The following is a 27870-nucleotide window of genomic DNA, read 5'->3' on the forward strand; positions in this document are numbered from 1 at the left end:
AAAACTATTATATTTAGAAATGTGTTGAAAAAAATCTTGTTCTCGTTAAACAGAAATTGGAGGAAAAATACAGGTGGGCTAAAAATTCTGACTTCAACTGTATATTATTGCATTTATTGTAGAATTATTTAAAATAGTCTGTGTGAATTTAACAGGAGCAGAAAACAGAGGGGTTGCTCCTAATAAGGCAGGAGAAAGAAGGCGAAAGTGGGAGTGTCCAGGAAGGAATGTGTCAAAGGAAGGGGTGTAGGAAGGAGGCTGGCTCTGCATCACAGTGGAAGCAGCCCCGGACTGTGACTCTGTTTACTCAGCCCTTCACATGTGCCAGCAAGGACACAGAGCCCATCCTCTTCATCAGATGTTTATATCAAGCTTCTTTCAGTCTGGTGAGTTTTCTTTTTTCCTCAGTGTTTGCTTCAGACTCTTCTAGACTGTTGTTTATGCTGTGTGTTAAGAGGATTACTTTGTCAGCATTTACTTGTGCTAGTGGCTCACATTCGAGCGTGTGGTCTTCATTCAGCTCTGTAACTGCAGCATAAATGATTGTGCAGAAATAAAGGCTGTTTTATTTATTTATATTTTGCAAAAGGCATCTTTTAGGTTTAAATCAAAGTCTAGTAATGCATTTACTCAATGCAGAATAAATGCAGGAAGCAAAATCTTCAAAATTACATTCTGCTTTATTCAATATAAATGAGACTAATGATTCTGCCACTAGAGAATCGTGTGGATCTCAGAGGCATATTTAGACATGACTCATGACTGTGTGTATGTGACGCCCGACTGCAACGCTTTACTTCGCCTGAATGAACTTGCATTTCCCTTTTTTTCTTTTTTTTTCTTTTTTATGAGAATGTTTTTTTCCCATAAAATAGGGCACGTTGGGTTGGGCAATCATCTTGTTGCAGGATGTTTTTGAGCCTCTAAAGAAAAAAAACAGGCAACATGCTGTAATAATTTAAAGGGAGTTTATGTGCTCCTGCATCACAATAGGACAGCGCTCATAAATATAATCAGTGAAACCATTAAACAGAAGTTGTTGAAAGCTAATAAATGCATAATATACAGTTAAGTCACAATTATTATCCCTTCTGAGAATTTTATTTGATTTTTTCAAATATATTCCAAATGATGTTTAACAGAGCCAGGAATTTTTTACAGGATTTCCTTAAAATTTTTTCTTCAGGAGAAGATCTTATTTGTTTTATTTTGGCTAGAATAAAAACTGTTTGAATTTTTTAAAACTATTTTAAGGCCTATATTATTAAGCAATATTTTTTATTGTCTATAGAATAAATCACTGTTATACAATGACTTGCTTAATTAAGCTAATTTAATTAACCTAGTTAAGTGTTTAAGTGTAAGTGTAAACCGAATACTCGAATCTTGAAAAAATATCTAGTAAAATGTTATGCATTGTCATTACAAAGAATAAAGGAATTGATTATTAAAAAAGCTAATTATTATTTTAATTATTAATTATTAAAACTATTATGTTTGGAAATCTGTTGAAAAAATATTCTTTCTGTTAAACAGAAATTAGGAAAAAAAATAAGGGGGGCTGATAATTTAGAAGGGCTAAAAATTCAGACTTCAACTGTATATATTCATACAGAATCCTGTTAAAAAGAGATGTTTACAGTCAGTGAATCCAATCTCTGTGCAAAATGTCTGACTTTCATTTAGTCAATATTATTATTGTAGTGATGTGTTAAATTTAATATGTCCTGGATTATTATTATTGCTGTTAATGATTTTGTTTTAATTGTTTATTACAGAAACGTTGCACTGGAGAAAATGGAATCACCTCAAGCATGCCGTAAGTCTTTCTGTTTGATACACGTTTATACATATGCTTTCCTTTTATGGTGATTATGTGCTTCTTATATTATATAGAGACCACCTATTTACAGTTTCTTTATATTTATATATAGTCATGTTTGAGTAAAATTATGTTTTTGGTTTATTATATATGGGACTTTTTCTAACTATTTGTTCTTTCTTTTTTAAAAAGAGATAATAAAAAAAATATTGTGCATGTTTATTTTCATTTTTTACACTATAACAATTTTTTTAAAATACGTTTTTAAGGAAGAAAGAAGAAAAATAATAAAAGTTAAAAATACAATAGCATCGGAACTTAAATAAACAGTTGACCGGTCACATGTTTCCTTACAGGTCACACTAACAAATACATACACAGATCAGTTTACAGTGTAAAGGCATTTACTCCATTTCTCCCAATATTGCAGGTATTAGTCCATTTGTACACACAAAGAAAAAATACCAGAAAGAATCACAAAGAAAGCAATATTTTATAGAATATCTATTATTTTCAATCACAGCAAATTAAAAAAAAGTATTTTGTTGCTCTAAAAAACAGCATTTAACTTGAAATGTTATACAGATGTTATCAGACATACATCAACATTTTACTTGCACTGAGAATTATCAAGTTGTCTTTAAATCGCCCCCAACCAAGCTTTATATATAAAGATAATTTGTCCATTTAAAATATACAAAGTATTTCTGAACGTTACTAATATCCCCATTTCTTGTTATGACAGGGCAACAGGGCCGACAGAATCTTGAAGCCATGAAGGCAGGGATGTTTTTTCGTAAGGTGAAGTCTCGTATGTGGAGGCGGCAGCGACACTATAAACTTCAGGATGACTGCAAGACTATCGCATATAAATCCAGCTGGGCAATAAACTCATACTCAACATGTACGTACTGTTTCACTGTTTATGTTTTAATGGGATAGTTTACCTAAACATAAACACATTGAGGGTGAGAATTTGATGACAGAATCTTCCTTTTTGATGAAATGTGCCTTGAAATGTTTACAGTTTTAGTTAAACTCATGAACTAACTCACATTTAAGCATAAAGTATTAATTGTCATGGTAAGATTTTGTTAAATAACACAACAAATGTATCTTAGTGTTAGAGGTTCATTTGTTGACACTTTTGCTTTTTTATTAAAAATCCTAAAGCTGTTTACTAATTACTACTCTCATATAAATGAGTACAGGTTTTTCAGTTTTTTTTTTTTTAAATAGCTTCTCTCTTCACATTATTGTCATAACACCAACGTCTAAAAACAATGATTCAATTATTTTGGGGGAGTGTATTTTTCCTTCAAGAGCTCCCTTAGTTAAAAACCTTGTCGTCAATACCAGTTGTAAGAACACCAAATATTAACTTGACTTCTATTTGATCATTGGGAAAAGTGGCAGAAGGTAGATTTTTCCGTTGAACCATCTGTTGAACTCTGTTGAATTGGCCAGCCCAGTCACCAGACATGAACATTATTGAGCATGTCTGGGGTAAGATGAAGTAGGCATTGAAGATGAATCTAAAGAATCTAGATGACCACTGGGAGTCCTGTTAGTGTGCTTTCTTTGCCATTCCAGATGACTTTATTAATAAGTTATTTGAGTTATTGCAGAAATGTATGGATGCAGTCCTCCAAGCTCATGGGAGTCATCCACAATATTAATTATTTTCCCCTGCACCATGACTTAATATTCTGTAATTTTTTTCTGTTAAGTGACAAGACTTTTGTTTAAGCAAAGTCAGACTTTACTGTCCTAATTAAATCATTAAAAATTAAGGCATGATCATAGTTTATTTTGGTAAAATAAGCGTAATCTAGAGGCCTTTGCCTTTCATATAAGCCACTTCTGATAGCAAATGATCAACTAGAAGTCAAGTTATTATTTGTTGTTCCTAAAACTTGGATAGTCGACAAGACTTTTGTCACGTAGTGTAGTAATGTATGAATACTTGGGAATAATAAACGTTGCCTTTTTAAACACTAAATATAGAGTTTAGTAAAAAAAAAGCTCTAAAATATAACCAAAGCATAATAATCCATAATAATAATATGTTTGTTTTTTCAGTCTCCATCAGTGATGTAGAGGCTGTTCGTGAGGGTCATCAGTCCGAGGCTCTCCTCGGTGTGGCAGACGAGTTTCCTCCAGACCGCTGCTTTACACTTGTGTTTCGCGGCCGTAAAGGAAACCTGGATCTGGTGGCCGAGTCTGCGGAGGAAGCTCAGGCCTGGATCCAGGGCGTCCGAGGCCTCATGGAGAACATGGAGAACATGGACGAGAGCACCAAACTTGACCAGTATCCATTTTATAGAAATCATATAATATCCTTCTGTTTTAGCTTCTAACATTTATCCAGTATAAACTTAAATGATCAACCTAAACCACTCTGTTCAGATGGATCTCAGACTGGTTTTCCAAAGCAGACCGAAACAAGGATGGCCGAATCAATTTTAAAGAAGCTAAAAAACTACTGAAAATGATGAACATCGACATGAATGAAGAACATGCCTGCTGTCTTTTTAAGGTGATTGTTTGCTTCTTTCATCAGCAATGTGCACCTCGTTAATGATTTAATTGGCGGTGATTTAATGAGGTTTCTTTCAGATGGCAGATAAGTCTCGGTCAGGAACCCTGGAGGATCAGGAGTTTGTGGAGTTTTATAAGATGCTCACTGAGAGAAGGGAAGTGCTGGATTTATTTCAGGATTATTCCAGTGACGGACAGATCCTGTCCCAGTGTGATCTGGAGGAGTTCCTGAGAGAGGAGCAGCTCGAGGGGGAGAGCAGTTATGAACATGCCCTTCAGCTTATTGATCGCTATGAGCCTTCAGAAACGGGTAACAGTTTACCATTAACTCCAATATTTAGTCAATATAATGTATATATTTTTAAAATTTATGAAGTTTTTTTTTTACTTTTAGGTACAATATTAGTATTGTTGTTGTGTGTTTTGTATAGTTTTTGTATTATTAACTTCTATAGTTTTTAAATTTTTGGTTAATAATGTTATGTAAATTAAATTGTACTTAAAACAATACATGTTTCTTTTGAAACTAGCTAAAAAAATCTTCAGGTAATTACATCTGCGTGTTTGTGTGTGTTTATATAAATGGTAACGTTTACAATAATGTTGTATTGGTTGGTGTTAGTAAATGCATTTTCTAACATGAACAATACATTTATTTGTTAATACAGTATTTGTTCAAATTATTTTATGTTAGTTAATGGATATAAGGTTGTTCATTGTTCATGCATGTTAACTCATGGTTAGGGACAGGCGGAATCTGCGGATGTTTTTTGCTATTTCTGCAGAGAATTTTGGTAAAAACTGCGGATTTCTGCAGAATTATTTTGGGAGTATCATAACTAAAACCTTAATACTTCAAAAATAAAAAAATACATTTTTAACTTTTATTTAATGTTTAAAATTCAAATCCAATTAGATCCACTTCATTTGGTAGACAAAGCAAGTCTCTCATATAATATCTCTACTAAAAGACAGAAAATATTACTGTACAAACTGCATTGTGTTTAAATCAGATGAACATTTTTATATTAGTCGATAATAGTACTGTAATTAATTTAAAAACTGAATAAATAGACATTTACACACATTTACTCAAGTAAATAAATAGAATTAATAATGGGCTAAAAATCTGTGGAAATCCTGCGGAATTCTGCGTGTGCAGATTGCATGTGGGGCTACTCATGTTGTATTAACTAATGTAACATGCATGAATTGGATTTTAATAATGCATAAGTAAATACTGAACTGTGATTAATAAATGCTGTACAAGTGTTCACACTAAATACATTAACTATTCAATAAGAAACCCTTTGTAAACTGTGACCATATAGATGTTAGAAGAACCTACAGATGTACAGACATATACAATTTAATATAAAACAGCGGTGAAACATTTGAAAACTGGTCGGTAACTGAGGAAGCATTTGTATGACTATGAAGAAAATAAATGAGAACATATTTCTGGATGCTCTTTTAATAATAGAGTAGCCGAGCACTTCATCTGGATTGCTGGGCAACAGTGAAGAGGTCATTTATTCATCAAGATTACTGAGTAATGACTGAAAATTGATGCGATACGAGAGCTCATGTTGTTTTCCTACAGCCAGAATGAATCACTCGATGTCAGTCGATGGGTTCCTAATGTACCTGACGTCCCCTGAGGGATCCATCTTCAATCCAGAGCGGCAGGGCATCTTTCAGGACATGAGCCAATCTCTTGCCCACTATTACATCTCGTCCTCACACAACACTTACCTGATGGAGGACCAGCTAAAAGGACCAAGCAGCGTTGAGGCCTACATCCAGTGAGTTCTGTTTATTTATGCTAAAGAATTATGATTATGAAATACGACATGAATTCGTAGATTTATAAACATTTGAGGGTAGAGTAGCCAACATTTCTACTTGAGTTAAACTACTCAAAAAATACTCAGGTAAAGCTACAGTCACATTTTATTTTTAGGGTGTCCTTGTTACAGTGTAACTATTACTAAGTAATATTAATTAATTACATGTATTTACTATATGGTAAGTGTAAAGCCTAGGTCAGATCACACAAATCACGATTTCAGCACAATTTTCCTTGATTTAGGGTGTCGTGGGGATTCGTAAATGATAAATGGGCATTGTGACACAAGATTCAATAGTTTTTTCTTGTGTAATGCGGCATAGTTCACAACCGATACCATGCCTGCGACGCCTCATGACACCATCGCAGAAAGTCTAGCATGTTTATTTTTTTTAGCATGTTTAATCACGTGGGTGACACTGTGCAACAGGAGCACATAATTTCTTGGTTATCACAGCAGGTACTGCCGTTAATGCACTGGACAGTTAATTAAAAAACAGGCTGCATATTTACTTATGGGTGAGTCGCAGTGGATAAGATCAATCATTGGTTATGCAAACTTTAACTACCTTTTCTAAAATATTAAGGTGTTTTAAGCAATTTTATCTGACAGACCGGCACAAATATGCAGACATCTCCATTCTTACAAGGAGTTTCTGAGTTCTCTCATCCTTCCAGCAGAGTTTCATCCTCTGAGGTAATCTGGGAACATGTTCAGTGCTGGGAATAGATTGTAAAAGCATTTCCTGCTTGTCGTTAATAGTAAAAACAGTTTAATATAGGCTTCTCTGAAACTGTGAATGTTTCACTTTAATTTATTTAGGATGATTATTATTTTATATAATAAATCTCACGGCAATTCGTGTTTTTGGGCATATAGCGGACTTATTTTGAAGCACATTACCTCATATGTTATTCATTATTCTTGTTTATAGATAATTGACCAACAAAAGATACATTAAAATTAAGTTAAAAAAAAAGCAAACAAAGTTTTTTTAACAAGATATTTTTTTCCAAGAAAAATATTTGATTTATATATATTTTTGTGCCCCTGCACTACTCAACTGTGCTGACGGATGATTAGTTTTGCTCTGAGGAAAATAAGGATTTAATTAATGTTTCACTGTGATTATATCACAAATCTCAGGTATATATTTGGTAATTTTTTAACATGACATTATTTTAAAGATTATGTCTCGAGCATCTGATTTTTCCTTGCTGCTGCTTATGTGCTTTCATTTTCTTCATCTCACTCGCGGCAAGTTTAGGCAAGTAAGTGTTTAATAAGCAATTCATGGCTGGAAAATATACATTTAGTTTTCAAAGAAAGTATCTTCATATTAAAAAGAACATAAGTTCCATGACATCCATGTCATAACAAATGCCCTTAAATAATGTTGCCAAGTCGTCAGCAAGCATCAGTGTTTACTGAGATTGAAATTTGGATAAAAAATTAAATTGAGATAAGAAATATCGTTATTGCAACGCTTGTGACTGCTTTGGGAAATAACGCTCTTCGTAGATGTCTCAGGATGACTGATCGTGAAGGAACGTGTAGTCTGGCACATCTGTTACCCACGACAAGTCAAGATTTTATCAAGAAAAAAATCACATAATCAGACATAGTGACTTTTGTAACTTACAATAAAAAACATGTGATTTGACCGGGGCTTAAGCTGCATGTAATTATGCAAAATTCATTTTAATTACTACAGTAAATGCATATGTAACAAGGATACCTTAAAATAAAGTGTTACTAAAGTGTAATAAAGTTAGTTCTAATTAAAATAAAGGAAAAATGCAGAATTTTAGACTAAATTAGGACTTGTTGAAAGTCTGTCTGTTCTGTTTATATGATTTTTAAAACTACATTTGAGGTAAAGCAGCATATCTCAGTCCTGACTCCTGAAATGGGTGAATTAACATCACAGAATCTGTTATTTAGAATGAAGAGTTTTTTTTCTTTATTTGTATTTTAAATTTATAGGCTTATGTTGAATTTTATTCTTATACAATTTGCACTGTATTAAGCAGTCTAGATAGTGAATGAAATGTGTGGGGCATCACGGTGGCTCAGTGGTTAGCACTGTCACCTCACAGCAAGAAGGTCGTTGTTTCGAGCCTGGGTTGAGTCAGTTGGAATTTCTCTGCAGTGTACATTTTCTCCCCGTGTTAGCATGGGTTCCCTCCGGGTGCTCCGGTTTCACCCACAGACCAAAGACATGCACTACAGGTGAATTGAATGAACTAAATTGGCTGTCGTGTATGTGTGTGAATGAGTGTGTTTGGATGTTTCCCAGTGATGGGTTGCAGCTGGAAGGGCATCCGCTGTTTAAAACAAAAGCTGAACAAGTTGGCGGTTCATTCCACTGGGGCGATTCCTGATGAATAAAGGGACTAAGCTGAGGGAAAATGTATGAATGAAACGTGTATTGGTGTTGTTTCATGAAGCCGTCTGAAGTGGCTGATAAAAATAACATCTAACATCCACTTCATATGTGTTAAAGTACACAAACACTGGGCAGGAGTCACTGTGTGAAGGTTTCACAAACAGTGCTTAGCTTCAACAAGTACCAGGCCTAAATTGAAATGAGTATTTAACCATCATTTATAGAATTTATTTAGAAAAACAGATTACCAGTGCGTATCTTGAGAAAAATTTAGGGCACTGATAATTTTAAGATATCTAATTGTCAGTTATTTTCAGTTTATACTGCTCAAACATGCATTTTAATCTGTTCCTTGTCTCTAAATCCAGACTTCGTTTCAACTCCTCCACAGATACAATTACTGTCTTTCAGACCTAACCAGAGTACAAACAAACTGTTAAAAATGTATTATTAACATTTTATGAATGGAGGAATGCTGCTGAGTATAGCGGAAAAAATTTGATTATTATTATTTATATTAGTTTTTGTTTCAATTTACAATAGAAACAAAAATACTCTAAATGTAGACTACTTTTGGGCTTTAATAGGCTTGTAATGACGTAAATGTAATGTAACTACCCATAGTCATCTAAAAGCAGTTTGCAGTCTGTCCAGTTGACAGTTGTATTGTGCCAGTGCCGTGTGTTCATGCCTGTGCTTGTTTATGTGTTCTGAAGGGCTCTGAAGCGCGGCTGCAGGTGTGTAGAGGTGGACTGCTGGAATGGAGCCAATGGGGAGCCAGTAGTTTATCATGGACACACGTTCACATCCAAGATTCTCCTCAAAGACGTGATCACTACTATTGCAAGTTATGCCTTTAAGGTGATCTTTATGCTTCAGTAAATACATTATTATTTTCATTAATTATTCATTTGATATGTTGATTTTAATATATGCAGCTATGGTAGACATTAGGAGAACACTTTACTATATTTATTTGGTTTGGGTTTGAGTACAAATATTAGTTTTATTTTGTAAAGGTTTGAGAAAATTTCTTCTTTTACATTAGAAAAAAATATAAACTGAGAAGAAATGTCATCCGTTGTTTGAAGAATAAAGCAAAAATTAGGTTTAATTGGTGTTCTCTTAATTTTCCATGGCTGTATTGTTAATTATTAACAACAAAATTTACTATTTATATTGTTATTAATATTAATACTGTTCTTGACTGTTGTTAAAGGAATAGTTATTTACCCACAGGCCCTCCATTATATACATGGCGGCCTTTCCTGAGCCAAAGAAAAAAGTATTTCTGGATTTTTCTTCATCCAATGCATGTAAACTGTCCAAAAACATACTCTTTTGTTGTAAACATGCTGCTTTTGTTGTAATCCCCTTGACCCCAGTGAACAAATAAGTGTCTTCTGTATTAAAAAACACATTCACGAGTTAATAACCTTTCACATGACATATTAATCATGGGTGAACTCTTCCTTTAATATCTGTTGTTTTTACAGACTACTATATAATACTGTTTTCAGACTTCTTAGTGTTTCCATTATTACTATTTCCAGGCTTCTGAGTATCCGCTCATCATATCCATTGAGAACCACTGCAGTGTAGAGCAACAGAAAGTCATGGCTCAACAGTTCAGAGAAATTCTGGGCGATATGTTGCTGACCAGCACAGCAGACACTGAGGTTTCCAGTGAACTGCCATCCCCAGAGGTGAGCTCAGGTTAGCTCTTCAATGCCTTACAGATAGAGGTGCACTTAACTTAATTGCTCATAATGACTTCTGTTTGAAAAACATCGATGACTGACATTGATCTTAAAATAATGTACGCTCTTATATTCCTAATACTTCTACTACTACTAGTATTCTTCTAATACTAATACTGTATCGATACACAATATATTGTGCAGCCTGAATTGTCACAGATGGAGTGAAATTTACACTATCCATTACAAAAAATGTTAGTTTTAAAATATATATTATCACAAATATATATCATTTTAATTAATTAATTAAATTGATTTTTATTCTATTTTAAAGATTTCCCAAGTGCTGTTTAACAGAGGTAAATTGAGCCTTTGCTATGACTATATCTATATATATAATATTTTAGTAGCTATTTTGCAAGATACTTTTGAACCATCAACTTAATCAGCATCTGTTTATAAAGAGTTCAGATGCAAAATCCAAAAAAACTTCTAAAATAAACATTTTTATCTGGCTCCTGTGTACAGGTTCAGTAATATCAATTTTATGGCATAGAATAAGCTCTTTTTGTGGTCTTTAAAGTGAAATATCTCAACATAAATAAACAAAGGAGGCTCAGAAAAATATTCTTTTTCAATGGAAATTTCAAACGTCACTTTGAGGTTTTTGCATCTGAACTCTTTATAAACAGATGCTGATTAAGTTGATGGTTCATTACACTGTGGCGACCCCAGATTAATAAAGGAACTAAGCTAAAAAGACAATGAATGAATGAATGAAAATATATTAAATGTCTATTCCAGTTAAACTATGAGAAATAAGAAAATATTAGGATATGCAGTGTCCCAAAAAGTGTCCTTGCTCTGTTAAACATCGCTTGAGAAATATTTGAAAAAATAATTAAAATTACAAAAAAAGGAAAAATGGCTTCTTGTGTTTAATTGTTTAATTAAATTTTTACATTTTATTTTATTTAAATAAAAATAACCATAAAATGTAAATAATGTTTTTATATATACAATGTATTTTTTTTTTACATTGGGGATGTTAAGCAGATGTCTAATTTCTTTCAGGCACTTAAGAGGAAAATCCTGTTAAAAGGGAAGAAGATTGGACACGAGTCAGAGAGCCCCACAGCTGAAGTCAGCGATGAAGACGAGGCAGCAGAAATGAATAAGGAGAGTTCGACATCTGAGAGTCTGCCAGCAGATGGCAAGGTACCAGTGGAAATATTGAGAAACAAAAGAAAAATGTTAGTCAGTTTTTCCCACTTCCTTGTTTTTCATTGTTTGCCTTTTCCTCTGTAGAAATCGAAGCAAAATCTGTGCAAGGAGCTCTCGGACATTATGTTCTGTAAAAGTGTACACTTCCACAGCTTTGAACACTCCAGAATCTCTGCTAAGCCTTATGAGATGTCATCGTTCTCTGAGTCTAAAGCCCGAAAATATTCAAAGGAAGCAGGTCAGAAAGCGTTTTAATGAAATAGTTCTTCAAAAAAACTCCATGTATAAAAATGATGTTTTACTCTAAACCACTCTTTCAGTAATTGAGCCTGATGAATCTTGGAATATACTTATGCCATCGGGCAAGAAAAAAATCATTAATGTACTAACCTGGTTTTCAGTATATTCATGTACTCAGCAGACCTCATTCATTGAGCACATAATGTTGCTAAAACTAAAGGCCCAATCCCAATTCTATTTTTGTACCCCTTCCCCTTGGCCCTTGAAACAGAGTGTGAAGGGGAAAGGCTTCAAATTTTTTACCCCTAAGAAATAGGACACTACTACAACACCTACACACGTCATCATACTGTATGTCTTCGTAATCTCCTGCTTCATATAAAATTGACAATCGCGACTGCTGTAGTTGTTCCAGTTGCATTATTTTTGTGTTTATCTTCAGTAAATTACTGAAGGCATATATCATGTTATTGTTATCATAATGATATAACGTGGCAATAAGATCGTAACTGTACTGAGCTTTTACACCCTGGCTATATTCATCTATATAAACACACAAAAACAGCATTTCCATTACACCGGACATTGTAAAAAGCCCATTCCCAGCCACTATACTTTTCTGACAGGGGATTCATCGAGTGTCATCGAGTGACAGAATGTTGTGGGACCACTATACAGGAGTTATTATTATTATTATTATTATTATTATTTATTTATTTATTTATTTTTGTTAAAAAGCATGACTCAGTTATAAATATTAAAACATGTGATTGTTTGTTGTAAAAATTCATAATAATGACAAAAAAATACTAATTTGTGCATCTCCTGACTTGTAGATGGTTTATTCTGGTAAATTTTTGTTCCCTTTGGTTTAGAGCAGTGGTTCTCAAACTGGTACGTGTACCACTAGTGGTACGCGGGCTTCCTTCTAGTGGTACGCGGAAGAATCAAATATGTCATGTACATGCTACATATATTTCAAAATGTATCAAAAATGATTTATATATAAATATATGATGACATACAGCCGATATTTCTGAGATCCAGGCAAAATTTCCAGGTGTTGATGAGTTGGCTAATATATGTTAATACTTTACATTTAAGTACAGGATTTTTTCTTCTTTTTTTTTAAGAACAGTAACCTACTATTTTTAACTTTTAAAAGAACATTTAAATTAAAATGTTGACTTTTTTTTTTTTTTTTACAAATAAGCACAGTACAGTGTTAATGTTCAGACGGTTTATAATGTTTAAAGTGACTGGCAACAATCAATATTTTTAATAGTAGGAAATTAATCTGCCACACTTTTGAACTGTGCAAAGCTTTTGCTGCTTTACTGGGCCAACTACACTACTGTTTTTCAATACTGCTCTGTATGGTGGTACTTGGTAAGACAATTGTTTTCTGAGGTGGTAGTTTGAGAACCACTGGTTTAGAGTATGGTCTTTAAAAATTCCCATTTCAAGGGGCATCTAGCCTTTCCCCTTAGCCCTACACCTTCAAGATAAAGAGAATTGGGCAAGGGGAAGGGCTAAGGTGTAGAATTGGGATTGGGCCTAAACCTGACCAACTGCAGCATGCCCAGATCCCAACATTGCCCCACAGGCTTTAATGGTATTGCTTGATGCGTGCCAATAATTTGACCCTTCAAAAACAGACCTTTTCCACGACCACAGGATGTGTCTTCCCAACATGGTTGTTTAAGAAATGAGCTGCTACTCTCTGCATCAGTTAGAAATAAATAACTTTTTACCATCTGAAACATAGACATCCATGCAGTATTTATCAAAATAGAGACTCTTACTTATATGCTTAGTTAAATCCAGGTGATGACTTTTTTTTTGGACAACCTCATGATTTTCCAAACATCTATGTTAGTTACTCTATGATACACAATGTCATTTGATCAGCTCTTTTCATCTTTTACACAAAAATAATGTGTATTAATAAATAAAGAATGTCTCATTTTTGTCTGTCAGGTTCAGATTTTGTGCTGCATAACACCAGGCAGCTGATAAGAGTGTATCCAAGTGGAATGAGGACTGATTCATCAAATTACTGTCCAGTGGACATGTGGAGCATGGGATGCCAGATTGGTTAGTATAGTGCATATTGTATTACACACCATTATGTGCGCATTATAGAGTGGGAAAAATATGGCATGGCTAAAAAACCTCGTAAAAACACTCACTGTGGAGCAGGGAAACACAGCTAATGTGTTGTAAAGAGGGCAGTGTATTTACTGTAATGTGTTTCTGATTCATAGTGGCATTAAACTTCCAGACGGCAGGAATGGAAATGGATCTTAATGATGGGCTGTTTAGTCAGAATGGCTGCAGTGGATATGTTTTAAAACCTGAGATACTGCGCAACAGAGAGAGACGTTTTGATCCTGAAAAACCAGAGGAGCATGAGGATTACAACCCTTTAGTCTTCTCTGTTAAGGTATGAAACAGTGTTTATTTCTGCCTGTTTGCTTTGATATTTTATTTGTTGATGGTAGCTTCTGTTCTCTATTTTAGGTTATCAGTGGACAACAGCTGCCTAAACTAAAGCAAAACGAATGGTCCATTGTAGATCCCTTCGTAAGGGTGGAGATTTATGGCGTTCCTTTGGACCAAGCCAAACAGGAGACCAAATACATCGACAACAATGGTAAGAAAGCAAGGATTAAATAGTCTTAATGTTGCCAAACCTCTATAGGAGAGAGACTGTGTGCTACAAAGAGGTCAGTTTATGGTGGATGCAGCTTTAATGTGACAACAGATATACCCTTACTGTAATATGATTCATCTTTATAATTTGCAGACCATGGGGACTTAAATTCCACTATTTCTGGTTTATCTTTTTCCCTCATCTGAGCAGGTTTCAACCCATATTGGAATGAAAGTGTACAGTTCACCGTCCACACACCTGAGCTTGCACTGGTGCGTTTTGTAGTTGAAGACCATGACAAAGCCTCAAGGAATGACTTCATAGGGCAGTACACACTTCCATTGTCTTGTATTCAGCCAGGTGAGCATAGACTGAATATACATACTGTAAGCAAATTTAAAGAACCCATATTAAGCATTATAAAAGGTCATATTTTGGTTTTGGGGGTCTCAAACAACTGGATAGGCATGCAAGGTCAAAAAACACTTTCATTGTTTTATATCACACATTTATTTTTACCTAATTATCCCAACGACTCTCATATGATTTGTTCAGCAACTCATTTGTTCCCAAACCCCTCCTTTGTGTAAGGCAAATCTGCTCTGATTGGTGCCTGTTGTGATTGGTGGACTGGGTTCAGTGTGAGATGGAGAGACACGCCCAGCACTGTTATGAGCAGAGTATGTGTGAGCCTGATGCAAGGATGCATTAAAGCAATGCAGTTAAACACCAGCACATACTCTGTTCTTAACTACAATCCCTAGTAATAACAATGACACATTCAGTATTTGTAACTATTTTGAAAATTGACCGCGCCACGTGTTTGAGAAACAGCTGTTTGTGGTCATAGCAACAAACAGCAGGAGATTGCGAGCACAAAACGTTTTTAAATCACTAAAGGAAAAAACATGCATTGCGTTTTCAACATGGTTTTGGACACGATATGTGAAATAGCCCATACAGATTTAACCTGAGGGGGATACATTACAAGCACTGATCTATAACAGATACTTTAAGTGATTACAAGCCGCGGGGAGCAGCTACAAGTTACAACACACTATTAAATACATATTTTGCAAACTACAGAAAAAAGACAACCATTTTAACCAAACTTCATGTTTTGTAGGAAGTACACTTACGGGTTCTGGAGGAAGAAGAAACTGGTCCATACAAACTGTGTAACAGTTACTGACAAAGTCCCATACATTAGTAGTCTTAGCTGATTCTTGCTTTAATAACAAACGCCTCACGAATCCCGCGCTGCAGGGTGGGTTTTTATATCAATCATCAGAAAAATGACAAACACGGCACACGTATGGCTATACTATGGTGTTGTTGTGAAAATGAACTTCAACCCTTTATTCCCCACAGCCGCATGTTTGTCCATGTCTTAGTGATAGTAATCTTCTCAACATGACCAATCCCATGATCCCTCGTACTCCGCTAGTGTTTGAAGGGAAAGGCACGTTCACGTTTTAGTGGAACCAGCATTGCATATTTGGTATTGTTTCGTGTCGACAATGAAATGAACAGGCAAAAGATCCGGACGAATGACAAATCATTTAAACGACTCTGAATCAAATCTTTTATTAAAAAAATTATATTTTTAAACATGGTGCACTTTCAGATTTAAACATCAGCTGGTTGTTTTTATTCACTTAGAACTGTGTTACACACTGGATGTAAGGTCATTTTCAAAAACACATGATAGGGGCTCTTTAACAAAAGAAAACAATATTCATAAAAACAATGCAAACAATGCTCTTAATTCTTTCAAAAATTCTTTTTCAGCTATTTTATTAAGAGTAATTTAGATTAATTAGCCTTAAAGGTAAAAAACTAATTGTGTTCAAATGCACTTACTGAGATTTTTGCCGTGAATGATTTTTCTTCTCATATATGAATGCTTGTATGTAATCATTAGTGTGGGAGACCCACTGTCTCCAGGCTTGTGCTCTAAAAGCATTGCAAATCAATTTATTTTTCTCTTTCCAGGCTATCGCCATGTCCATCTGTTGTCCAAGGATGGAACAAGTATCCGTCCATCCTCCATATTCGTTCACATCAAAATCACAGAGCTGAATCACAGTTCTAATGTCCATGCTTGAAGCGTTATGAAGAGCTTCTGTTTCTCAGACAAATCTGTACATTACTGTAAAAAGGCAGAGAAAACATTTTGTCCCGTGCTTTGCTCAAAAATACTTGAAGAGATAAAAAAAAAAAAATCAAGCCATAATTTAATCAATTATCCTTCCATCATGCATTAAAACAAAAAAGGTGTAGCAACTGCCATTATTTTTTAAAGTACCTCTATAGTAGCTGCATGGTTTTAGATGTGCCTTCTCAAGAGAAAAGGAGCATTCTTGTAAATGCAGATACTTACTAATATAATTGTTTACTCTATGCAATATTAAGTTTACTTGACTGCATTTTGTTTGAAGGTTACACAATCAGGGTATAATGCATCCTTAAGGTTGTGCATTATCTACATAGATATATAGACTAGATATCGCATACGGACCCCGAGCATGCGTCAATACCGCCGCCACATTTGTACAGTGCTTCCAGGACAAATGTCATTCAACCGCACTAGTCAAGACTAAAGCCAATCTGAAGATGCTGGACTTTAGCGGTGTGTACGGGTGTTGTAATAAGTAGACAAAGACAACAAAGCATAAAGGCAGAATAGGTAATTTGGTAATATTTAATAAAAAATCTGACCTAATAAATAGGTCATAGGTAAGTTGTTGTATGTTGCGAACTTTTGTGCTAAACAATTAATGTTATTGTTGATAATACAGTCACTTTCTGCATTGACCATGTGGCAAAGTAGCACCAACTTGCACAAAAGTCTATGCTTATGCTAGTTTTGTTGAATAAAATCAGCAAACAATGTAACTGAAATATAACAATAAGACGCTGTGGTGCCAGAAACTTGTATTATTGTCAGCTTAGTGAAGTAGCGGCTAGTTTTTTAAGTAACTTGTAAGGGTGCCTGATTAACAGCTTGACAGTGCTTGCGCCTCAATGTGCATACTCTCCACCCTAAATTATGGAATATTATAAATGTTATACATTATTTAGATCAGAGAGTAGATATAAGCATTGAGACGCAGGGGTATCGATGGTTCACACGTACCGTTCTTAACGGGGATTCGTTCACAAACCAATCGCTCCCTCCGTTAGACTTAGAAGTGAAAGCAGGAGGAGTGTGTTTCAGCACACAAGTTAGATCAAATTTAACAGGGAGAGAGATAATACTTTCCATGTACATAAACACTCGCTCTTTGTCAGCAATGCCCGTGCAGTCACATATCCATCGATGCAGAAAAGAGATGTAAAATTATCATTTTCGTAATTAAAAAAAAAAAGTGCATACTGACCACCAGGAAATGGCCAATCATAGATATAGAGAATGTATAAATGTTTACATATTTACACTGTGGTCCCACATTCATTTCAAAGGAGCACTACCCTGTACTAAAATGGTGGCTCTATTGACATATTCCTTCTAATAAACAACAAGGTAGGCGACATCTAATGTAAATATCTATGCATTATCTAAATGAGTAAAACTGAGCATGTTAAAGTGCCTTTGATTACTAACCCAAAAGCAAGTGTTCATGGTGAACGAGTCATTATGTATGTATGAATATGTCCAGGCAAAATACCTTTAAACCAGAATAAATATACTGTAAAACATGTTTATTCAGTGTGGTTTGATGGGAATTGGGATCGCAATGACAAGTAATGTGTAGCACAAGTCAATATAAATGCTTAAAGTGTAACTACATGTCCTCTGCTGTTTGCATGTGCTGTACAGCAGTTTGGCCATCCTCTTGTCCTTCTCCTTCCCTATTCCAGGTCTTCTGTGTACCGGCGCTAGAGGCTTCTTGGTTTTTACCCACACCGTTTTGGACAGGCAAGTCTGGATGGTGCCTGTGAAGGTGCTTCACAACCTGAAACTTTTGTTTGGCCCGGTAGGGACAATGTAAGCAGTAAAATGGCAGCTGATTGGTGTGGGATAGATAATGGTGGCGGAGACCTGCAGGCCAGCGAAATGCTTTTTGGCACACTGAGCAAACATAAGGCCTTGCCTCACTGTGCTTTCTCTGATGTGTCTTAAGCAGGAAGCGTGTCTTAAAAGCCTTTCCGCACTTCTCGCATATGAAGGATCGCACGTCTCTGTGACGGGTCTCACGATGGATACGCAGGGCATCGGCACGATTGGTGCGGTACTCACAATCCTCACATGCATACGGTTTTGCACCTGTTGGAAAAGATAATAAACACATCAACGATGTGCAGAAACTTTATAGTTGACGCAAGTTAGAGTAAACATACCTGTATGTTTCGTCATGTGATATTTAAGCTGGTTGACCCATTTGCATTTATAGCCACATTCTGGGCAGAGATATTTGCGTTCATCCATATGAATCCTCATGTGATACTAAAAGATCAGCAGAACTGAATGTCAGAACTGGAATAAACAAACCGTGAATCACCATCTTAGCTATTTCATACCTTTAATCTTGAAGGATCTGCACATGCATAATTGCACTTCTCACAGCGGTACGGCTTCTCTCCCGTATGGATTCGAATGTGCCAAGTGATCTTCTGTTTGTTTCTTGTGGAAAACTCGCATTCAGTGCACTTAAAAAGACAGGTTCCTCCATGTGACCGTATATGCTGGTCAAACACCATTTGGTGGGTGCAGGAGAAACCACAGACATCACACTTCAAAGTTTTCTCCTCTGCTGGCCCATCTTCATGCTCATCTAACATGTGTTGGACCAGAAGGAGCCTTTTATTGGTGTTGAAGGAACAAACCGTGCACTTATGTGTGATGGACTTCTTACTTCTTTTTTCCGGATTATCTTGGGGATCGTTTGTCTTTTCAGAATGGTCACTCTGCATATGTGCTTTCAGAGCAGCTTGGCCTCTGCAAGTGAAGCTACATTGGGTGCAAGGCAGAGTATTAGCATCCGAATGCACTCTGTGGCAATGCTGCTTCAAGGCACCATCAGAGCTGAAACGTGCATCGCATTGACTGCAATGGTAGCGGAGTTCACCAGTGTGGCAGCTCAAGTTGTGGCGGTTGATGTCGTTGAGGTTATAGGCTCGGTAATCACAAACTGAACAGAAGTGTGTTGCCTGCTTGTCATGAATGCGTTGGTGGTGCAATCGTAGTCTAGATGTGGTCCCGAAGGTTTGGCCACAGAGTTCACAGCTATGCCTCCCAACACCTGTGTGCATGGACTCATGGGCTTCCAGCCGGTAGCGACGAACTGTGCTAAATGAACAGAAGCGGCATTGATGAGGACGAACTCCCTCATGCTTCACAGCAACATGCTGCATTAGGCACCGCTCTTGTTTACAGGTGAAGGAACAAAGATCGCACTGAAGGTTACCTGACCTTTTACCTTTGGTAGCCTTCTTGTCTTTCTTGTGACTTAGGATATGATGGCTGAGAGATTTGTCTGATTTGGCAACAAATGAACAGTGTGGACATTGTATTTCACCTTGTTTTAAACAGCCCTTTACCTCATGGCTTGCTAGAGCTCTTTTTTGGTGGCACAGGAAAGGACAATTGGGACATGAGAATCGGGGTATGGAGCTTGGCGATCTCTCGTCTACTGCCGAATCCCCTTCAGAGTCATTTGCCCCATCTACATCCTCATCTTCCTGGTCTGAGTCATTAAAATGATCTTCTTGCTCAAACTGCCCAGCCATTTCAGCCAGATATATCTTCGGTGCACTTCCACTGCATGTAGCACAATGACGATTTATTGTGACTTTCCTGACTGATGAGAAAGGACATGTTCTGCAAGTAAACCTGCCACCTTCTTCAGTGTAGCCAGAGACCTCATCATTTACAGATACATCCACTTTCGCTAACTTGTTTATAGTCCTGATAGTTGCCTGCCCTTCTTCAGAAGTGCTTGGCAGCGAGTCAGTCTCATCTATTACATCAGTAATGATAGGAGACAATGACCCTTGAGGTTCAGCTGAACCCTTTAATCTTAAATCTGTGACTTCAAGAGATTCAATTTGAATTGTGGGGGTTCCTGATATAAGATTCGTACTCCTGGAATGACCTACACAACGCTCTGATTTTCCTATGGCATTTGGTAAATCAGACTTCTTTCCGCCACTCGGTAGTGACCGGCACTTCCTGAGACGATGGGTGTGCAGAGAACGTTGCTGTTTAAAATGCATACCACAGTCCTGGCAGCGTAGTCCAGTCTTCATGACCTGGCAGGATGTCTTGGAGTGCCGAACTAATGCTGCCTGCTTTCTGGTCACATAGGAACAGCGGCTACATTGATACATATTGTCCTGCGTCCGGACAACAAGCATCTGTACCCTGCCCTCTAATACGAGGGCTTTAGCCTGGTCTTTATCCTGTTTTCTCAAGACCTGCAGACAAGTCTCAGAAGTTGAGGGCTGTACAAAGCTGTCCTGGTGAAGTTCAAATCCTGTCAATTGTGTGAGGTCTTCAGAGTCACTCTGAGCCCTGCAATAAACTCCATCATCATCATCATCATCATCCTCATTCTCAGCTGATGGTTCTGGAATATTCTGGTGAATTGAATGTAATGTGTGAGATCCAGCATTGCTCCCAATGTGTACATTAAATGCAGTGTTGTGTATGTTTGCTGTCTCAGCGGGTATCATCTGTGTGCTTTCCATGCTGGTTTGGGAACTATAAAGCAGGGTGCTGCATTCTTCATCATTTGGATGTCTTTCAGTCATTTTTTCAGTTTGTGCAATAGGGGCTCGTATTGCTTCATCTTCATTATCATTTAAAGACACATCTTGTGAGTCACCTATTGTCTTATTGGACGTTTCTTCTCTATATTCCAAATTTGAAGTCTGAGGTGCTGCTGTCTTAGAGAAGAAGTTGTCTGTCAGATCGACAGAGCTTTGCTCCTTTTCTTTCTCTGCATAATTCTTAAGCCATATCACATCTCCGGGCACATATCCGTGGGACTTCTTTTTGTGCAAGAAGAGGCCAGTGTTGCTAAATGTGGTGTATCGACAGAGCGCACAGCGAAACATGCGTGTCCGCGTGTGTCTGCAGTTCTCGTGACTAAGCAAGGCTTGCCGATACTTTGTTGTGTAAGGGCAAAACTTGCACTGGTAAACAGGAGGTTGGGCATCTGCATTTGTGGAGTGCTTGAGCTGCATATGGCTGCGCAGCTCAGTCTTTCTCTTGCAGGAATATGCACACACCTCACAAATCAGGGATTTCTCTTGGTGACGGAGTCTATGGCTGTTAAGCTGGTCCATGCGGTGACAACGATACGAACACTGATTACATTTGTACCTGAAAGAGACGAGTGGCAGGTCAGTAAACCCAGTAAATCGTTTCTTGTAAATCACATTTTAATTTCATTCAGGATACATACCTCAGATCTCCTGCATGTTTACGCATATGGACACTGAGATAGTGTTTCCACTTTGTAACATATCCACATTCTGAGCACATGTGCTGCTTGTCATTGGAGTGCGTCAGCATGTGCTTTGAAAGGTATGTCTCATCACGACATCTGAACTCACATAGTGTACATTTGTGGGGCTTTTCACCTGTAAATACAAATGTTTAACATGTCCACCCATGGCTTATGATAATTCTGAATAAATCAATCATTCAGAAGTGAAAATATAGTCTTTATATGCTATATTATTTTTTTTTGTGAAATAAAGATGTAACGTAGAACATCTAAGCTGGACTTTAACTGCAAGATAAAAATAACTAATATAATTTAAACAATAACCACAAAAGAAATAAATGTTGGCTGCTTTTTGTCATTTTTAAAGGGCACATAGTTTACCCCTTCTTTATGATTTAATATTAATATTATGGTTCTTCTGAGTGTGCCAGTTTAGGTTCAGTTCAACACACAGTTCAGACGTTGTTATTATAATGTGTTAAAAAGTGTCATGTTGGGGGCGTTTACACAGTTTGCTGTTTTAGGGGCGTGTTACTTCACAGTTTCGGCTTCCCGCCCAACGGTACAAGGGGGCGGAGCAAGGAGTTCCCACGCTCTGTGATTGCAACAGACAGGCTGACAGACAGAGAGAAGCTAAGCTAAGCTAGAATGAGCATTTAGCCGTACATGTACGATTCGGACACAGATCAAGCAGAGAGTACAAAATCATTTGTGTCTTTGTATAGTCTCGGTGTACAAGTGCCGAGCTTGTACACCGAGACTAATAACGAAACACACAATAAATTAACTTTGACTGAGCCACCGAATGTGCCACGACACGAAACACCAGGCACTCAGTGACATGGCAGAAACATGAAGTGTCCTGAATCGTCGCGCCACGCATTCCAGAGCTCCAAACACAGGCCTCCACCAGGGCAAACACAACGGTGCCGCGGCCGCCGAGCCGCTGACCAGAAGCTCTGCCGTGTGCACCCCGACAGAAACCAACGCCAAGAACTCCAAAATGCACGTTGCCATGCCACGCAAAAGGTACAAGTAATAATTCCGATTAGAGCGATAATGTGGAGAATATTGATCTTGTGTTGAGCCCAATGAGCTTTTCATCAAAAAATAGAGCACGGGTGTTCTTTCAGTGATATTGCTTTGACTGACATGCTGAAAATGGCGGACGTGCAAGAAGAAACTGAGGATATGATCGCGACTAATTGGTGGGTGGGGGGACCGCTCTCCTAGGTAAAGTTGCGGTCTGTCTGAAAACTGCTCCAACTGGTCCACCGTTTTTATGTTGTTAAATTGAAAAAAAAGGACTGTGTTTGTTTATATCACCATAATATGACAGTCTATACTCCATATAATAATATCCATATAATATATAGTATACTCCATACACATAAAACTCCATACACTAAACTTACACACGTCTGTCCAAACAGCTTGAAAAGTAGATTTTTCACCATAGGTGCCCTTTAAATCAGTATAATTTAATCACCAATTGTTTGTGCATGAAAAATTTCCTGATGTGTACTTTTTAATGGGGAAAAACTAAACTGTACCTGACAAAAGGCTTGCTGTTGATCCCAGCTATTGGAGCAACAAATAATAACTTGATTTCTAGTTGATCATTTGTGGCAGAAGGTAGATTTGTCTGATGGATCATCTGTTGAAGTTTATCCCAATCATCACAAATACTGCAGAAGACCTACTGGAACCCGCATGGACCCAAGATTCTCACAGAAATCAGTCAAGTTTGGTGAAGGAAAAATCATGGTTTGGGGTTACATTCAGTATAGGGATATGCGAGAGATCTGCAGAGTGGATGGCAACATCAACAGCCTGAGGTATCAATACATTTGTGCTGCCCATTACATTACAAACCACAGGAGAGGGCAAATTCTTCAGCAGGATAGTGCTCCTTTTCATACTTCTCATGCTTCAGGATTGGCCAGCCCAGTCACCAGACATGAACATTATTGAGCATGTCTGGGGTAAGATGGTGGCATTGAAGATAAATCCAAAGAATCTTGATGAACTCTGGGAGTCCTGCAAGAACGCTTTCTTTGCCTTTCCAGATGACTTTATTAATAAGTGATTTGAGTCATTGCACAGATGTATGGATGAAGTTCTCCAAGCTTATTAGAGTCGTACACAATATTAATTCTTTTTCCACTGCACCATGACTTTATATTCTATATTGTACATTATTTCTGTTAAGTGACGAGACTTTTGTCTAAGCATAGTCTGACCTTACTGTCCTAATTAAATCATTAAAAATCAAGGCATGATCCTATTTTATTTTAGTAAAATAAACGTAATCTTCATATAAGCCACTTCTGATACCAAATGATCAACTAGAAGCCAAGTTACTATTTGTTGTTCCTAAAACTTGGATAGGGGACAAGACTTTAGTCAGCTAGTGCACATGGTTGAAATGACCAAAGTGTGAATAATTCTGCTTTAACTTTACCTACATAATAAACAATGTAAAAAAGGTGCATATCTTACCAGTATGCATAAGCATGTGTCTTTTCAGGACTCTTTTGTGAGCGGTTACAAAGCCGCACTGCGAACATCTGTGTGTTTTCTCACTGGCATGGAAGTGGCCGACATGTTGCTCGAACTCTACAGGGTTAAGAGTGGAAAAAGGGCAAAAGCTACAGTTCAAATCTTGCTTCCCTGGATGTCCTTGTCTTTTATGCTGCTGAAAACTGCTCTTATTTGAGCACGAGAAGTCACAGTGAGGGCAGTGATAAGCCTGATGTGTCCGAAAATGCTTCTCCATGTCTTCTAGGCTGCCAAAAAATGCCCCACAGGCGTGATGACGGCATTCTGTGGCCTCAATTTTGTGAGCGTCTAATGCATGCTTGTAAAGCTGCTTCTTTTCTGTACACTGATATGAGCAGCCTTTATGGAAGCAAAGCAATGGCTGTCCATGTTGTGTCTTATTATGAGACTTCATATGGCTCTTTAATGCCTGACTCTGTCCGAATGTTTTTTGGCAGGTTGGACACTTAAACGGCTCTCCCTTGGAAGCATCGTCCTCTTGATGTCCATGCACACTAGCAAGGTGCCGTCGTAAAGAATTGCGTTCCACTGCTTTATACTCGCATAGATGACACTGGTGCAGCTTCTGTCCCATCTCTCTCAGCATGTGGACACGTAGCTTGCTTTTGCTGGTGAAGTAGTGTTTACAGGTGGGACATTGCAGAGTGGGGTCAGGAAAGTGGATTCGAGTGTGTTCTATCAAATGGGAGCGAGTCTTGAAGCAGCGCCTGCATTCGGAGCATATGTGTGTGCGAAATATGTGTTCGGTGCCCTCCGCAACATGTCCCACTGAATGGAAGATGGCACAAGTCAGACCTGACATTAGAATTAATCACAATGTTTTGTAACATTAATCGTATTTACCTTTAGATGGAGACTTTCCTTGGCTACCAGTAATGGATATTTTCCCTTTTTCCTTTGCTTTACATTTTTTTCTATTTTTCTTGCTACTAGATTGCACAGGCATATCCGTTCCCTTAAACTGAGACAAAACTGTAACATAAAGAATGTAATACACTTGTTATGTAAATAAACTTGTAATATACGTAAATTTCTAATCAGCCAATGGCAGCAACTCACTGCATTTGGGCATGTAGACAGACAGCTGATGGAAAAGCAACAGTAACTCAAATAACCACTCGTTACAACCGAGGTATGCAAAAGAGCATCTCTGAATGCACAACACGTCAAACCTTGAGGCGAATGGGCTACAGCAGCAGAAGACCACACCGCGTGCCACTCCTGTCAGCTAAGAACAGGAAACTGAGGCTACAATTCACACAGGCTCACCAAAATTGAACAACAGAAGATTGGAAAATGTTGCCTGGTCTGATGAGTCTCGATTTCTGCTGCGGATGGTTGGGTCAGAATTTGGCGTCAACACCATTAAAGCATGGATCCATCCTGCCTTGTATCAATAGTTCAGGCTGGTGGTGGTGGTGTAATGGTGTGGGGGACATTTTCTTGGCGCACTTTGAGCCCATTAGTACTAATTGAGCATTTTGTCAGCGCCACAGCCTACCTGAGTATTGTTGCTGACCATGTTTCACTGTACTCAAATGGCCTCCACAGTCACCAGACTCAATCCAATAGAGTTCCTTTGGGATGTGGTGGAACGGGAGGTTTGCATCATGGATGTGCAGCTGACAAATCTGCAGCAACTGCGTGATGCTATCATGTCAATATGGAGTAACATCTCTGAGGAATGTTTCCAGTACCTTGTTGAATCTATGCCATGAAGGATTAAGGCAGTTCTGAAGGCAAAAGTGGGTCCAACCTGGTACTAGTAAGCTGTACCTAATAAAGTGGCCGGTGAGTGTATACTGTAAGCCTCCTATTAAGCCCCTAGCCTCCTACGTGTGACACAATATTTAATTTGAGTTATCTGCTGTAATAGTTGACACATTGTTTTGAGTTATAATTATTTCATTAGGAGGAAAAAAGTAACAAAAAGTGACATGGGTTATCAATCTAGCACAGGGGTGCAAAAACTCGGTCCTGGAGGGCTGGTGTCCTGCTTAGTTTAGCTCCAACTTCCTTAACACGCCTACCTGAAAGTTTCCAGTATACCTGGAAACTTGATTAGCTGTTTCAGGTGTGTTTAATTGTGGTTGGAACTAAAATATACAGGACAGCGGCCCTCCAGGACTGAGTTTGGGCACCCCTGATCTAGCATCTAACCAATTAAAATGAAATATTTCAGAGATGTCTGCTAAATATCTATGTTAGAATATATAATTAATCAAAATGAGTTTTATGTGTATTATTTTGTTACCTTCAGGTGTATCTGTTGTTGCATTGTTTTTCAAATGCTCGAGTTGTTCTGCGGCACATCCAGACTCTTGTAGATCCATGATATAATTGTGTTAAAACTCCACAGGAGCAGTCAGTGAGGGATAATGTGAACTCTCATAAGGGACTAAACTCTATTACAGCCTCAGGACCATGAAGTATTCTGTTCCCCAGGGCAAAATGACTGTTCTGCAACATCAATATGATAGAAATGTTTGATTAATAATTTTCTGTAAAATTAAGACCTTTGATTCAAAGTAATAGGTTATGAATCAAAGTTCTCGCCTGCTAATAAGTTACAACATAAAGAAAACATAAGGATAATCGGCAAAAGAACACATACTTATTTAGTGTAACGTATAATACCAAAGGTTTAGAAATGCTTTTGTTTATCAGAAAATCGATTTCCATTATTATTTTAGCCCTTCTGCGCTTAAATCCGTGCTTCATTTGCTCTGATAAACAAATAAACAACGCTTTCTCAAGCAGGAGCAGATGTGTTCATATTAAAGAAAATAGCAGCAAATGAATATCAACAAGATGTCTAATAATATAAACAACACCGTAAATTAAAAGCTTGTATGTTGATGCTTTAATTTACAATCATAAATGACGTTACCTTCACTTGTGAGGATGAATGTAACGTTAAATGGCGAGATTTCGAGGCTCTTTCTGATAAAAGAGGACGTTAATTTTGTGTATAAATCACACATTTGTATACACGGTTGGATGATTATTATTCTGAAATACCCCAAATATAAAGCGGTTAATGAGAATAGGTAAAAGTGTCATAACGCGACCCCGTCGTAAACAGCGACAGCGGAACTATCATTGTGAAACGTTTAGTACGGAACTATTTTTCTGAACAACGGAAACACACAGAGGTCGCCATGTGATTTGCCCGTTTGGTTGCAGTGAATCGGTTCTTTTGAACAGTTCGCCTGAATTAACTCTTTCAACACAAACCGCAGTTAAAGGTGTATTCGCCCAATAAATGAAAGTTCTGTTATCATTTACTGACCCTCCACTTGTTCGAAACATATTTGAGTTTTCTTCTTTTTAGAAACAGAAAAGATATATTGAGGAAAAACTTGAAACTGGTAGGCGTTGAATGTCAATGGCTTCTGGTATCCAAAATCTTTCAATATATCTTATTTT

General features: G+C 37.3%; 2 protein-coding genes across 3 annotated transcripts; one reads left to right on the plus strand and one right to left on the minus strand.

The window, feature by feature from the left end:
- Positions 1 to 301: 301 nt before the first annotated feature.
- Positions 302 to 18126, plus strand: plcd4b (phospholipase C, delta 4b). Of its 2 annotated transcripts, none has more exons than XR_012385566.1 (16): positions 302 to 386; positions 1779 to 1819; positions 2568 to 2726; positions 3905 to 4133; positions 4232 to 4361; positions 4442 to 4673; positions 5967 to 6168; positions 9319 to 9463; positions 10156 to 10318; positions 11377 to 11520; positions 11611 to 11764; positions 13747 to 13863; positions 14034 to 14212; positions 14290 to 14422; positions 14633 to 14782; positions 16418 to 18126. XR_012385566.1 is itself a non-coding variant. In XM_684872.10 (16 exons), exons 2-16 carry the CDS (start codon positions 1798 to 1800, stop codon positions 16528 to 16530), a joined length of 2262 nt encoding a protein of 753 aa, XP_689964.4. In that variant the 5' UTR covers positions 302 to 386; positions 1779 to 1797; the 3' UTR covers positions 16531 to 18126. The 2 variants fall into 2 exon arrangements, 1 of the variants encoding a protein (XP_689964.4); XM_684872.10 differs by having other exon boundaries at positions 10156 to 10308.
- On the minus strand, positions 18113 to 27547 carry znf142 (zinc finger protein 142). The gene is made up of 8 exons (XM_684944.10): positions 27332 to 27547; positions 26696 to 26901; positions 25285 to 25413; positions 24382 to 25209; positions 21835 to 22012; positions 18947 to 21752; positions 18767 to 18872; positions 18113 to 18692 (listed from the first exon to the last, which is right to left on the minus strand). The coding sequence occupies exons 2-8, from the start codon at positions 26772 to 26774 to the stop codon at positions 18211 to 18213; spliced, it is 4608 nt and encodes a 1535-aa protein (XP_690036.3). The 5' UTR covers positions 26775 to 26901; positions 27332 to 27547; the 3' UTR covers positions 18113 to 18210.
- Between the last annotated feature and the right edge of the window lie 323 nt (positions 27548 to 27870).

Source organism: Danio rerio, chromosome 9, assembly GCF_049306965.1.
Source record: "Danio rerio strain Tuebingen ecotype United States chromosome 9, GRCz12tu, whole genome shotgun sequence".
In the NCBI taxonomy this organism is placed as follows: Eukaryota; Metazoa; Chordata; class Actinopteri; order Cypriniformes; family Danionidae; genus Danio; species Danio rerio.